The following is a 13,804-nucleotide window of genomic DNA, read 5'->3' as shown; positions in this document are numbered from 1 at the left end:
TTTCTCTTTGTATACAAAATATAAAAAATAAAAATTAAAAAATTGTACTCTTCAGAAGTAGCTACGGTTCAATCTAAAATTGTCATTCATGATGATCTTGAGTTGTGTGTAATATAACTGTTGATGCATAAGAAGGAACATAAAATTCAGTGATATGAAACATTAGGCAATTTTGATTTCTTTATTGGGGGATTTATTGGAGAAGCTCTTCTATAATCAGCTAGAGAATCTTGTTTAACCTGATGTAGTCTTGCCTAACCAGCAAAGTCACCTCTAGTCTATAGATCTTCATGGTGATTGGATAGCTCTGCTCTGTGTACCATTGGGCTAGTTAGAGTATCTTCCTGTATTGTCCATGATTAAGTCATAAGACAAAATGTGCTATAACAAAACCTAGGGCAAGCTCCTATTTGTGTTATGTCTGTTAACATTCTATTAGCCAATGCAAATCATATAGCTGAGCACAAATTCAATGGTTGAGAAAGTGTATCTGCCTTTTGCGGAACTGAAAAACTACGTGACAATGAGCATGGATACAGAATACAATGAAGATTTAGGCTCAATATTTCAATATATCTAAAGTTTATGGTCAATTTTACTTAATGGAAAATGTTCTTCTTGTATATTTCAGATAAAAATAACTGTTCAACTTCGGTGGCCCAGGTTCAGTTCTCAGCATGGAACCACACCACCTGTCTGTCAGTAGCCATGCTATGGTGGTGGCTAAGATAGAAGAACCAAAAGGATATACAAGTAGAATATACAACTGTGTACTGGGGCTTTGTGGGGGGGAGGATGAAAAATGAGGAACATTAGTAACAGATGTTATCTCAGAGTGAGTCATTCCCTGTAAAACAATAAAAAAATTTAAAAGTAAAAATAACTGATCTAGTTTGACAGACTTTTGCGTAAATCGATGGGCCATTTGATTAGCTTTACTAAATGACTGTCGTTGCTGGTTTTTGCTTGATGATCGTGGTTGAACTCTCACAAGATAGGCAAAGTTTGGGTAAATTTCCAAGTATCGTGGTTTCAGTCCAACAGCCAACTATGAATTATGTGATTGCCTTCACTAAAATCATGAGCTTTTTATCTCCAAATAAAGAATCCTAATTTCCATTATAATGAAGATTGCTATCAAACTTTGAAACTTAACCTATTTATTTGATTGTTTAGCAATATGTAACGATATGTTCAATAATTTGGGATATGTTTTATAGAGTTATGTGATTTATTTAACTTTTAATTCTCTGTCAACCAGATGCCATACACACTCAGCTTTCTAGTCAAAAAGTACTTTAATAGGCTGTGTGTATGTTAACAAAAATATTTTAATGACAAAAAAAATGTGTGTAGAGGATGTGAACACAGTCTAGAGTGAACCATGTGTGACATCTGCCATAGCTCCTTGGATTTAAGATCCCAAGGAGAAAACAAAACAAAATGCAATGAAGCAAATCTCTGAATAGGTGTGCACTCCGTTACAATACACATTTAGTTAATCTGGAAAATGCTTTTCAACAAACATTTATTGACACAAATATAATGTAGATATTCTCCAAGAATTTCAAAATTAGAATTTTAATATGAATGTACATATTTTAAATGATGAAATGAGTGTATGTTTGTTGATATAAGTGATTTCATTGAAAGTTCTACAGACTGCTACTGATGGGTTCTTCGCTTTTATGTATGAATTATACTCTTCCTTATATTTTTAGTAGTGGTTTGGATAGGTGCAGTTCCTTTGTTTCATTTCTCAGAAGCTGTGTCAAGACTTTTGGTGAAGGTATTCACAAAATTAAGGGAAGAATGTACAGAATTAATAGTCACTTACTAGAGAAAATGTTGGAAGTTGTATGTAGACCATATTATGTAAATATTAATTTCCATATAATGTTTAACAATACAACTTCAGGAAATTTGCAATGCTGGACAATTCTATTATGATATGAGTATTCCAGGGGTGGTAGGTGACATTTTTACTGTATGACAGATCCTCCCTACTATTCATCATCTTAGAAAAAGATTGACCCTGAGAGAGAAAGAAGGAAATTGAGATGGGCAGTTAGGGAAAGGGATTGTAGCGCTCCTACATCAAGGCTCTTTCTTTCCTGAATATTTCTGCTTAGATACGTAGTTCATGCAAGCTCAAAGACTGTCTTGTTGATGTAAAAAGTTGCATTCTAAGCACAAGGATAAAATCCAGTAATTGTATGAACATAGTTCTGAGCTTGTGGATCTGAGAGAACCAACATGTAGGAGTGATTTTCTAGCTATATTTGGTGTTTATTTCCCTACTGCTATCATCAAAATTTCAGGAAAGCCTTATGAAAAATTGAAGCCTTATCCCTAAAGTAGATGGCACTTTAGAGAAGACGCAATTCCAATCTGACATAGACTTACAGCAACAATAGAATAAGCAGGGAGCATTTCCCAGTTCATTTTACGATGCCTGCATCACTAGACAGCCAAGTTACAGAACAATATATCGTAAATATATGTGGACAAGTATTTAAAATAGTAAACCAATTCACTGATATATAAAATAGATAACAAATCATACTCAAGAGGGATTTAACCCAGGAATACAAGTTTGGTATATCCTTTCTAGTCCATCAAGGTGATTCATCACATTAACAAATAAAGTAGAAGAACGAATAGTCACTTCAACAGATGTGAAGAACAGCTAATAATATTAAGCAACTAGTCATGATAAAAATTCTCAGAAAAACAGGAAGAGAAGAGAAAGACAGATAATGAACACAAAGAAACTCATTTCCTTCTTTCTGGATAATGAATTATCAACAGTATGGAAGGCTAAAGCCATAGAATGTTAGCTAGGAGAAGAACAAACTTTTTACCTTTGACAAATTTGAATCAACTACTGCAGAGACTGAGGCTGGGATAAAAAATAGGATAAAACTTCATTTCCTTTTCATAGCTGCATTCTTTTTTATTGAATTGAAATTCTCATAATATTAACCTTCTTAAATTAAAAAATTCAGTGACATTAAAACTTTCACCGTATTGTGCAACCACACATCTACCTAGTTCCAAAATATTTTCGTCATTTCAAAAGAAAGTCACACCCATTAAGTAGTTTTTTTCCCCATTTCTGCCTCCTCCCAGATCCTAATAATGAGAAATCTGCTTTCTGTCTCTATGCATTTATCCATACTAGACATGTCGTAAAAAGGGAACCATGCAGTAGGAGACATTTGTGCCCGACTTCTTTCATTAAGCATGCTGTGTTCAAGGTTCATCCACATTATAAGATGTATCAGTGCTTCATTCCTTTTTATCCTTAAATAATATTGTGTACATATATATGTATATATGTATCTATATATATATGTGTGTGTGTATATGTGTGTATAAATATATATATTTATATCTCCCACATTTAGTGTATCCATCATTTAGGAAATTTGGCTATTGTGAATAGTGCTGAAGAAGAACATTCATATGTGAGTATTTGCTTGAGTTCCCGTTATCAATTCGGTTTTGTTTATACCTAGGGATAGAATTTCTGGGTACCTGGCATTAGCCAGACTGTGAGGTTAGAAGTCACAACACCTAATCCTGCACTTACTTCTGAAACAAATTGCAAGTATGAGAAATTCCCAAAACCCCACTTAGGTATGTTACTTTCCTAGAAATTTCAAATAACTCAGTAAAAACTATACTCACAGTTATGGTTTATCACAGGATAAGGATACAGATCAATAGCTCAAAGGTAGAGACATATTGGACAGTGTCTAGGAGGCATCCAAAAGAGAAACTTCCATTGTCTTCAGGACATGTTATGATCACAGAATTACCATTGTACAATACACATGAATTATTTCCAACCAGGGAAATTCACACAAGCCCCAGTGTTCCGTTTTTTACTAGGACTCTATTACATAGGCTTGATTGATTGATTGATTGATTGATTGTCCAAATGATTGATCTCAGCCTCCAGGCTAACTGATACTCCAAATCTAAAAGCCTGTACCCTAAATCACATGGTTAATCTTTCAGTCATGGGCAATCCCTGCCTTGAGATTGTCAAATATGGTCAGCCCCATCTTGATATGAGGTGTGGCTATCCACACTCCCTAAACAGACACTACTATCAGGTAAGATGTAGATTATATCCCAGAAACTGAGGGCAAAGGCCAACTTCTCTTTGTGCAAGGCAAAATTTTCTACTATGCATTGGGTCTGATAGTACTTCTGTTTATCTATATGAGGAAGCACCAAACTGATTTCTAGAGTGTCTGAGTCATTTTGCATTACCGCTAATAATGTATGGCATTTCCAGTTGCTTCAAAACTTTGCCAACACTTGCTATGATATATATACATGTTTTTAATTAGAGTGATCCCACTGGGTGTGAAGAGATATCTCATTATGGTATTTATTTGCATTTTCCTAAAATCTAAAGATGTTGAACATCTTTTCATGGGCTTTTTAGACATTTGTAAACCTTGATATATGTCTTGTTTCCCTTTTTATTTTGGGGTTGTAAGAGTCCTATATATATCCTGGATACTTGACCTGTATCAGATATATGATTTGTAAATCTTTTCTCCTATTCTTTAGACTTTTTATTTACCTCGTTGATAATGTTTTTTGATGCACAAACGTTTTACATTCTGTGAAATTCAATTTGTCTATTTTTTCTATTCTTCCTTATACTTTATTTTTTGGTGACGAAGATTGGCCCAGAGCTAACATCTTTGCCAATCTTCCTCTATTTTGCATGTGGGACACCAACACAGCATGGCTTGATAAGTGGTGTATAGGTCTGCACCCAGTATCTGAATCCACGGACCCCAGGCTGCTGAAGTGGAGAGTGTGAACTCAACCACTATGCCACTGGGCCGGCCCCCTGGTGCTTATAGTTTTGTTTTCATATCTAAGAAGCCATTGCCTAATCTCAGGCCAGGCCATGAAAATTTACCCCTGTTTTTCTTGTAAGAGTTTTATAGATTTTACTCTTATATTTAGGTATTTGTTCTGTCAATGTAACTTACCAATAGCCATTCTATTGATAGAAGAGATAAATTGAATATTTATTTGAGCCAAGCTGAGGATTATAACCCAGGAGGGCAGTCTCCACAAATCAGAAAATTATTCCAGAGAAGAATGGTTTTCAGTACAGTTTTATACCTTTTGAGAACAAAGAACATCCATTAAACATGCCCAGGATACATATTCATCAAAGTTTCAAAGAGGTATTCAGTTACAAATTAGCATGACAACATGACCCTGATGTCCAGGAAAGGGAACACATCCTCAGGAATACTGATACAGGTGTTATCCATATTAGTGTTGTAGGAAGAGAAATATGCATTTGTATCTTCAAAGAGGGCATTGTTTTGCTTTAATTATTAAAGCAGATGTACAACGTATGCTTAATAGGCCATGAGTAAGGCTTCTAGAGTTCATCCTGAATCAGTTTTAACCAGAATAGTTACCCCATATATCTCAATATTTGAAAATTACTTGTCAGTTGAGTTTTGAGTTAATTGTTATATATGGAATGATGCAGATTTCCAAGCTCATTGCACATCACAGGGGAGAAACCTCGACATAGAGAAACTCAAAAGGATACCTTAGAACTGTGGCTTAGGCAGCATCTTCAACAAAGAAGAGTAAATTTAGAGATAAATGACAGGACAAAGGAAAGCAGTTTTAGGCTTTGCAGGGTGGCAAAATGTGAGAAGGTAAATATATGGACGAGAACCAATGGAGTAAGGTTTGTTTGCAGATTTCTATGTTGCCATTGAGCTGATAAGAGTATGTCTCCAGTAAAAGAAGAACTTATATCCTGCTTTTTGGCAGAAAGATAGAGAGTAGAGAGACCTTTTCCTGCATTTACTGCTTCCTGCTGGGCTTCACCTCAAAATAATTTTTATGTTAAAGGCCATCTTTTAAGATAACAAATTCCAGTTTCCTTCTCTATGACCACACAGTGTCTTTTCATTTACTTAAACGTTCTTTCATTTTTGTGAGCAATATTTTGCAGTTTTCAGTGTACAAGTCTTTCACCTCCCTGTTAAATCTGTCTCTAGGTATTTCATTCTGTTAGATGCTACGTAAATGGAATAGTTTTCTTAATTTCCTTTAAAGCTTGCTCATCTCTGTCATAGAGAAGCACAAATGATTTTTGTTTATTTCATGCCATGCAACTTTGCTGAATTTGTTTATTAGTGCTAGTAGCTTTTTGTTGTTAATATTATTGTTAATTCTTTGGAAAATGTAGGTATAGATACAGATATATCCCATGAAAAGAGATAGTTTAACTTCTTTCCAACTTGGATGCCTTTTATTCCTTTTTTTAATCTAATTACACTTGCTAGAACTTCCAGTACAAAATGGCCAGCAGTGATGAAATCTGAGTTCTTTTCCTCTTCTTCATCTTAATATAAAAGTTTCAATCTTTAACCATTGTTATGCTACCTGTAGATTTTTCATAAGTGCCTTTATTAGTTTCATAATGGCCTTTATTAGACTGAGAAATTTCCCTACTAGTCCTAGTTTTCTGAGTGTTTTTATCATGAAAGTGTGTTTGAATTTTTCAAATACTTTTTCTATTTCAATTGAGATGATCATGTGGTTTTATTCCTCCATTCTATTAATGTTGTATATTGCAATTATTTCTTGTCTTATGTTGAACCAGACATGTATTCCTGGAAAATTCGCACTAGGTCATGTTATATAATCCTTTTAATATGTTGTTGGATTCAATTTGCTACTCTTTTGTTGAGGATTCTACCAAAGGTTAAGGAAGCGTTAACATCAATCCTTCTTAAACTCTTCCAAAAAGTAAAGGGAAACCTTCCAAATTTGTTTTATGAGCCCAGCATTACCTGAATACCAAAGCTAGACAAAAATACCGCAAGAAAATTACAGGCCAATATCCTCGATGAGCATAGTTCCATATCTCTTTTGTTTTTTTTGAGGAAGATTAGCCCCAAGCTAACATCCATGCCCATCTTCCTCTATTTTATATGTAGGATGCCTGCCACAGCATGGCGTGATAAGTGATGTCTATGTCCATGCCTAGGATCCGATCCAGCGAGTCCCAGACTGCTGAAGTGGAGTATGCCACTGGGCTGGCCCCAATATCACTTTTTATCTTTACTTCCTCAGGTGTAGTGTTCCTAGACTGCTCTTTACTTTGATTTTCCTCTGTAGTGTGTGAGGTCAGCTTCATGAGATGGAGCTTTGCTAAAGATGTACTTACAGAGTTGTTCCATGATTGTCAGTTCTTCACTTACAAAAGAGCACCGTAACCTCAGAGGCACCAAACTGATGGTGAGCCACAAGATGGAAGAAACATGAGCCCCTTTAATAATATAAGAAACAGAGCTGTAGATGTTCACGAATGGATTTGTGGCCTTGTTCTAGTAAGGAATAATCCACCACTACGTCGAGCCACTGGTAAACTTAATTTGTGTCTTTTAAGGCATAATGGATAGAGTTACTATAATTCATGAATATATTTTCCTTTCCATAGACTGGTATTTTTAGGAAACATATAATCCAAAATTGTTTTTGAGATGAAAAAGTAAATATGAAAAACTGAGGCCTCTGTACTTAAAAGGTCAATGTAAATCGCTTTCTATTAATGAAACCAAGGGTTTAAATAAAAAATGGTTTACCATATATTACTAATTAGCAATGGAAAAGTAAACAATGTGATATTGTTTAGGCAGCTCTATATTTAGAATCATAGGAACATAAATATACCTTCATGAGAAAATAGAAAAATAAATCAACATGAATTAATAATCACCCTAGAGCTATTGTCTTATAGATGCTTTTTTCTTTTGCATATTTCTTTATTTTTACATCCATGCAAAGTTAAGATATATACACTGTTATTTATTTTTCATAAGATTATTTGAGGTTGATAATACAAATGCCCCAGGAGGGCTTTAGGAAAACAATATAAAATGAAGACATCACATGGGACACTGTTACATCTAATTACTTGAATTGCAGTCTTCAAAGCAATACTTCTGTGATAATCTCTAGTCTCCGTGTCCCTAAGGTCTTGATTCATATATTCATAACACAATTTGGTGCTAGAATTTAGTTTTCAGATGTGATCTTATCTCTGGTATCTCTGAGTATTCCTAATAGGTTGGAAAAAAGTAACTTATGGGAAACATTTAATGAAATATTCTCTGGACCCCTACTCTGTTTTCAAATCTGTGTCTATTAATTAAATACCAAGCAGGAGAACTACTGGAGTTCATTAATCGTAGCAAATAATTCTTCAGTAAAAGACTCATTCAAGTGCTTTTGTATTTCAGTGAATTGATTCAGTCTTTTGTTTTCCTTTAAAAGGAATATATGGAGAACTAGTGATATTTGCAGTACACAAACACATGTGTAGAATAAAGTGCCCACAAATCCACTTAGTTTGACTAAGAGAGGGCTTACAGTATTATATTCTGATTCCTTTCTGTCAAATGATATTCATCCTAATTTTCTCATTGGGTGGTAACAATGTAGCCTGCAATGAAATAAATATTTTGGCAAATGTGGAATAATAAAAAACAGGCCTTGTCTTCACACTTCCTATGATCACTGAGGAAGAAAGTGACAATAACCATCATGTTTCTAAATGATACGATATACTATATGGTAATTGTGAGTTATAAATATTCAGTTTATATGTATAAAAAAGAGAAGGAACCATGAGCAATGCCAATAATAGTAGGTGGTAAAATAAAGCACTATAGGACTGAGAATAAAATGGGAAAATAAACTATAAGCAAGTGAGCATGTGTTATATAACAGAGCTTGATACATTCATCATGATTAAATAAGAATGCATTAAGAGGTAATGAGATTGAATTTATAGACACAAGAATTTTTGGAAAGCCAGGCTGAACCATGTAAATTTCATGTATTAAGTAATATAAAGTATTTGGAATCTTAAAAGTCATTGGAATTTATGTTAATCATGGAAAATTGTCCCTTCAATGAGGCATAGAATATACTAAAATGAAGGAATCTGGCTGGAAAAAATTGCCATAATCTATCTTTGCAGTGTAAAGAACTTATGAACGATTTTTACAAAGGCAGGATCTGTCATGGGATTCGTTTTTGGAGGATGTCTTTCCCACAGGCATAAGAATGTGGGGATCAGAGAAAATTATATTGTGATGAAAAAACCTATAGGAGAATGGGGAAAATTTATTATACATCTTAGACGGAGTGCCCAAAGAAATCCTATGGTATTTCTGTTGTGTTAGTTCTGTAGGACAGAATTTCTACATTTTATTCCCAAATGTCCCCACCTGTTGACAGTTGCTCATGCTTGGGCCTGATTTTCATAACAAAATACAGTTTTTGATATCATACAAATTATGCATAAATGCAATAAATAAGAAAGCTGATATCTACTGTGCATCACATCATGTCTTATAGCTTATAAATTCAATATAAAAGTACCTACTTTCTTTCTACTGACTTAAATTTTATATTATTGCTGTGCTCATTTTACTGTTGAGGAACTACCTAGTGACACGAAGTAATATTCAAGAAATACCATCTTGCCTGTTTGTTTGACTAGTTCTCTCTCCTAACACTGGTCCTTGGAAAAGCTTTAAACTTATTTTTTTCCTTCAGCCTGAAATTTATATGCATTTTCCAGTACTTCATAGTTCTCTTTTGTCACTTACCCAACTTACAAAATTTGCCCCATTGGAAAATGAAGAGCTTTTAGTTCAGTATTGCTTCAACTAATATCACTGCAGACACAGTACATATTTCATTATGAACAACTCCTGATGAATAATGTAATATGCTATCCACAACATTTGAATATTTTCAAAATTATTTCAACATAATTGAAAAGATTAGAATACGTATACAGCACAGCACCAGAATGTGTTGAGACTATTATGCTACCAGGAGTCAGAAGGGCACTGAAAAAAACATAGAACAACCAAGAAGCTATTAAATTGATCATTTTGTAGGAATGTTATCATTTAAATACTTTCAATATATACAAGTTAATTATCCCACAGCTTAAGAGGTAAGACAGGGAAGAAACTGTAGAAACTCATGATATGTATTTCTTCCAATACAATTATTTTTACTAGCTCAGATTCAGGAGAGTTAGATCCACCCTTCTCATGACATTAGCTGCCCATGATGAAGCTGAGTTTCATTATTTGAAATATAGTGGGATCTAATCTGTTTTCCATTCTTCCTGTCTTAACTTTGCTTTTGATTATTCCACTCACACAAAAATTATTATTCACTGTATAATCATCACATAAGTGAAGAATAACTTGAAATAATGTAACAGTGGAGGTCTAGAATTTTCAGCAATACTCTTAATAGAGACCCATTGAGCCTCTCAACATTTATTCCAATTTTTTTACATATTTCAAGTTTTGGTTCTTAATTCTGTGAATAAACTTTCATGTTTTTTCCACAGGAACCAAGAAAACCAGAGTGGTGTAGTCAACTTTGTTCTTTTGGGCTTCTCAGGATATCCAGGACCCCAGATGCCCCTGTTCCTGGGATTCCTGATCATTTACACAGTCACTGTGTTGGGGAAACTGGGCATGATAGTGATTAGCAAGATCAATCCCAAACTCCACACCCCCATGTACTTTTTTCTCAGCTGCTTATCCTTTGTTGATTTCTGTTACTGTACAGTAGTTACTCACAAACTATTAGAAAATGTGGTTGTGGAAGACAGAACCATTTCCTTTACAGGATGCATCATGCAATTCTTCTTTGCATGCATATTTGTGGTGAAAGAAACATTCATATTGGAGGTGATGGCATATGATTGATTTGTGGCTTTTTGTAACCCTCTTCTCTACACAGTTGTAGCATCTCAGAAGCTTTATTCCTTGTCAGTGGCTGCATCATACTCTTGGGGTATAGTCTGTTCTTTAATACTCACATGCTTTTTGTTGACCTTATCCTTTTGTGGGAATAACTTCATAAGTAACTTTGGCTGTGAGCATAACGCCATTGTTACTGTTTCCTGCTTTGATCCATACATTAACCAGACAATCATTTTAGTCTCTGCCACATTCAATGAAATAAGCAGTCTGATAATCATTATTACTCGCTATGTTTTCATTTTTATCACTGTCATGAAGATGTCTTCATGTAGGGGACACCACAAAGCCGTCTCCACATGTGCCTCCCACCTAACCACCATTACCATTTTCCATGGGAGCATCCTTTTTTTCTACTGTGTTCCTAACTCCAAAAGTTCATGGCTCATGTTCAAGGTTGCCTCCATCTTCTACACAGTAGTCATTCCCATGATGAACCCACTGATCTGCATCCTCTGGAATAAAGATGTGAAATATAAAGTCAACAAGTTAATCAATAATAAATTGTTCTGTGATGAAATGCAAACATTGAAGTATTCATTATTTCTTTTTGAGAGTACTGGTTAAGCGTTGTTTAATAGCAAAGCTGTACATGAATCTCTGGTAACCTTGTAATTGACAGTCCGATATCTATTCACTATAATAAGTAAAATAATTTTAACATTGCAAATAATGTTAGGGATAAAAGGTAAGACTACCTAAATTAAGTTTTTTATTCATAAATTGGAATATAAAAGTCTCTATGTTAGCATACACGACTGTGTGATTGCTCCGGACAAATTTCAGTTCAATTTAAGTCATCTTGAATTTTTGAGATGATCTGAAGTGCTATAGTTTACAATGAGGAAGTTTACGTCTTAAAATAAAAGTAGTCCATTAAGAGTTATTCAACATAAAACCCCTAAATATCTAAAAAATTATATATTTAGTTCCATAAGAACCATCTTAGCATTGGAAGATCACAGACAACCAAAAATAAATACAAAATATATCTTCCTTAAAAAGTTCAGGGGCCAGCCCCGTGGCTTAGTGGTTAAGTTCGGGATACTCCAGAATATGGTGTAGTTGAATTATAATCGGTAGAATGACAAAATATACAATATTTTCTTTCTATATACTGGCACAAGATGGTAAACATTTTGGATGTATGTGCCCATGACTCTGGTTTTTCCATGCATGTCAAAGTAGTTGTATATTATTTATTTATTTATTGGAAATTTTATTGATATGATTTTAGATTTATTTTTTGTAATAAATAATATAGAGAGATCTCAATGTCTTTTACCCAGTTTCCACTGCGATAGTACAATGCAGCAACCATGATATTGATAATACAATACATAGATCTTATTCAAGCATCAGGGATTTATTGGAAAAAAGGAAACAATCAGTCATGAACTCCAGTGGGATGCAACAGTAACAATCCTTTTCAATCAGTGACTTGACTGAGCTAGCTCAGCTGATACCAGCTGGGTCACCTGAGTGTCAAGACTGAGCTAACTAGATGAACTTCAATCTAAAGACCTGTTTGGATATCTTCTCTGTTGGACCATTTAGCCAATGGTCTACACTGAATGCTAAGTCACAGTAAAGTGTGCCCAACAACAAAAGCGTATTTCAAGCCCATATTAGGGTCTCACCTGCTAGTATTTTATGAATCAAAGCAAAATACGTGGTTAAGCCCAAAGTCAAAGTATGAGAAAATTATCTACCTCTTATAGGACTGCAAAATTACAAGTCAATGATCAGGGGTATAGGGAGAAATGTAAAGTTTGGTTGAAACTCTACCAAAGATTGATTAAAACATTTACCTCAAGAAACACATTATTTCTTGATAATGCCAGATAACTCTATGGCAGATAACAGATAACTCAAGTCTGGGACATGTTTTACAAAATTTTCTAATAATTGATGGGTCATTGAATTGCTCTAAGCAAATTACTGGTTGAGAATAAATATAAGAACTTTCCTTTTCTAAGTGTGTCTTACTAATCATGATTAAGGTTTAAAAGCAGAGAATAGAACCATATGCATGTGTTGTGGTTCTAATTTAGTCTATTAAATGTTACTTATTTCTTCCCATGATTTAGAGTTTTATATCCATAAATTAAACACTCTTTACTAGAATGCTTTGCATCAAATCCTGTGTCTTATGTAACTTACTTTTTAGGGGTATACAACAACATTCTCAATACTCAGTGTATCACGATAGTTACAAAAGGTTTACTTTAATTTTTTTTTTTTTTTTGAGGAAGATTAGCCCTGAGCTAACACACACTGCCGATCCTCCTCTTTTTGCTGAGGAACACTGGCCCTGAGCTAACATCCATGCACATCTTCATCTACTTTATATGTGGCATGGCTGCAACAGCATGGCTTGACAAGCAGTGCATAGGTCCGCACCCGGGATACAAACCAGTGAACTCCAGGGTTGCCGCAGCAGAATGTGTGAACTTAACCACTGCAGCACCAGGCCAGCCTCACATTAATTTTTAATTGTTTGTCAACCAGGTGACATACTAACTGTTCCTATCAGGTACTATAAAAATCTTTGAGTGTGTGTAGCTTAATAAAGATTTTAAGAATACAAAAAGAATTTAGGAATTTTGAGCATGCATCATGGAGCATTTAGTATATTCATTAAGGTTTCTAGGCTAAAAAATAGAATATATTATTCTTAATTATTGATTTTGGAGTAATGTAACTTGTAATTTTGATACTCTAGCTTTCTGTCTTTTAGTGGAAGGTAAAAGAAAAGCAAAAAAGACTGAATAGCTGCAAAATCCTTTTAGAGCAGGATGTTGTTTTATTTTGGTAAAGACTCTTGAAAAAGCAGTCAATTTACACTAATGTAATACAAAATTTTTTTTCAAAAATCTCAGGTTATACTTTCAGCCTGAAAGTAAATATTTTAACTATGGAGCTAAATG

The 13,804-nt window shown here is 34.3% G+C and overlaps 2 protein-coding genes across 3 annotated transcripts in view; one reads left to right on the top strand and one right to left on the bottom strand.

The window, feature by feature from the left end:
- LOC139074340 (cTAGE family member 2-like) overlaps window positions 1–13,804 on the bottom strand; it is a 624,763-nt gene that overhangs the window by 400,499 nt on the left and 210,460 nt on the right. The gene's annotated exons all lie outside the window — the stretch shown is intronic.
- LOC139073332 (olfactory receptor 5D13-like) lies at window positions 8,703–11,441 on the top strand. The gene is given in 2 exon segments (XM_070566086.1): window positions 8,703–8,728; window positions 10,457–11,441. Coding segments are annotated over 2 exon segments (1,011 nt in total).

Source organism: Equus przewalskii, chromosome 11, assembly GCF_037783145.1.
Source record: "Equus przewalskii isolate Varuska chromosome 11, EquPr2, whole genome shotgun sequence".
In the NCBI taxonomy this organism is placed as follows: Eukaryota; Metazoa; Chordata; class Mammalia; order Perissodactyla; family Equidae; genus Equus; species Equus przewalskii.
This window is presented reverse-complemented; position numbering and strand designations above follow the sequence as displayed.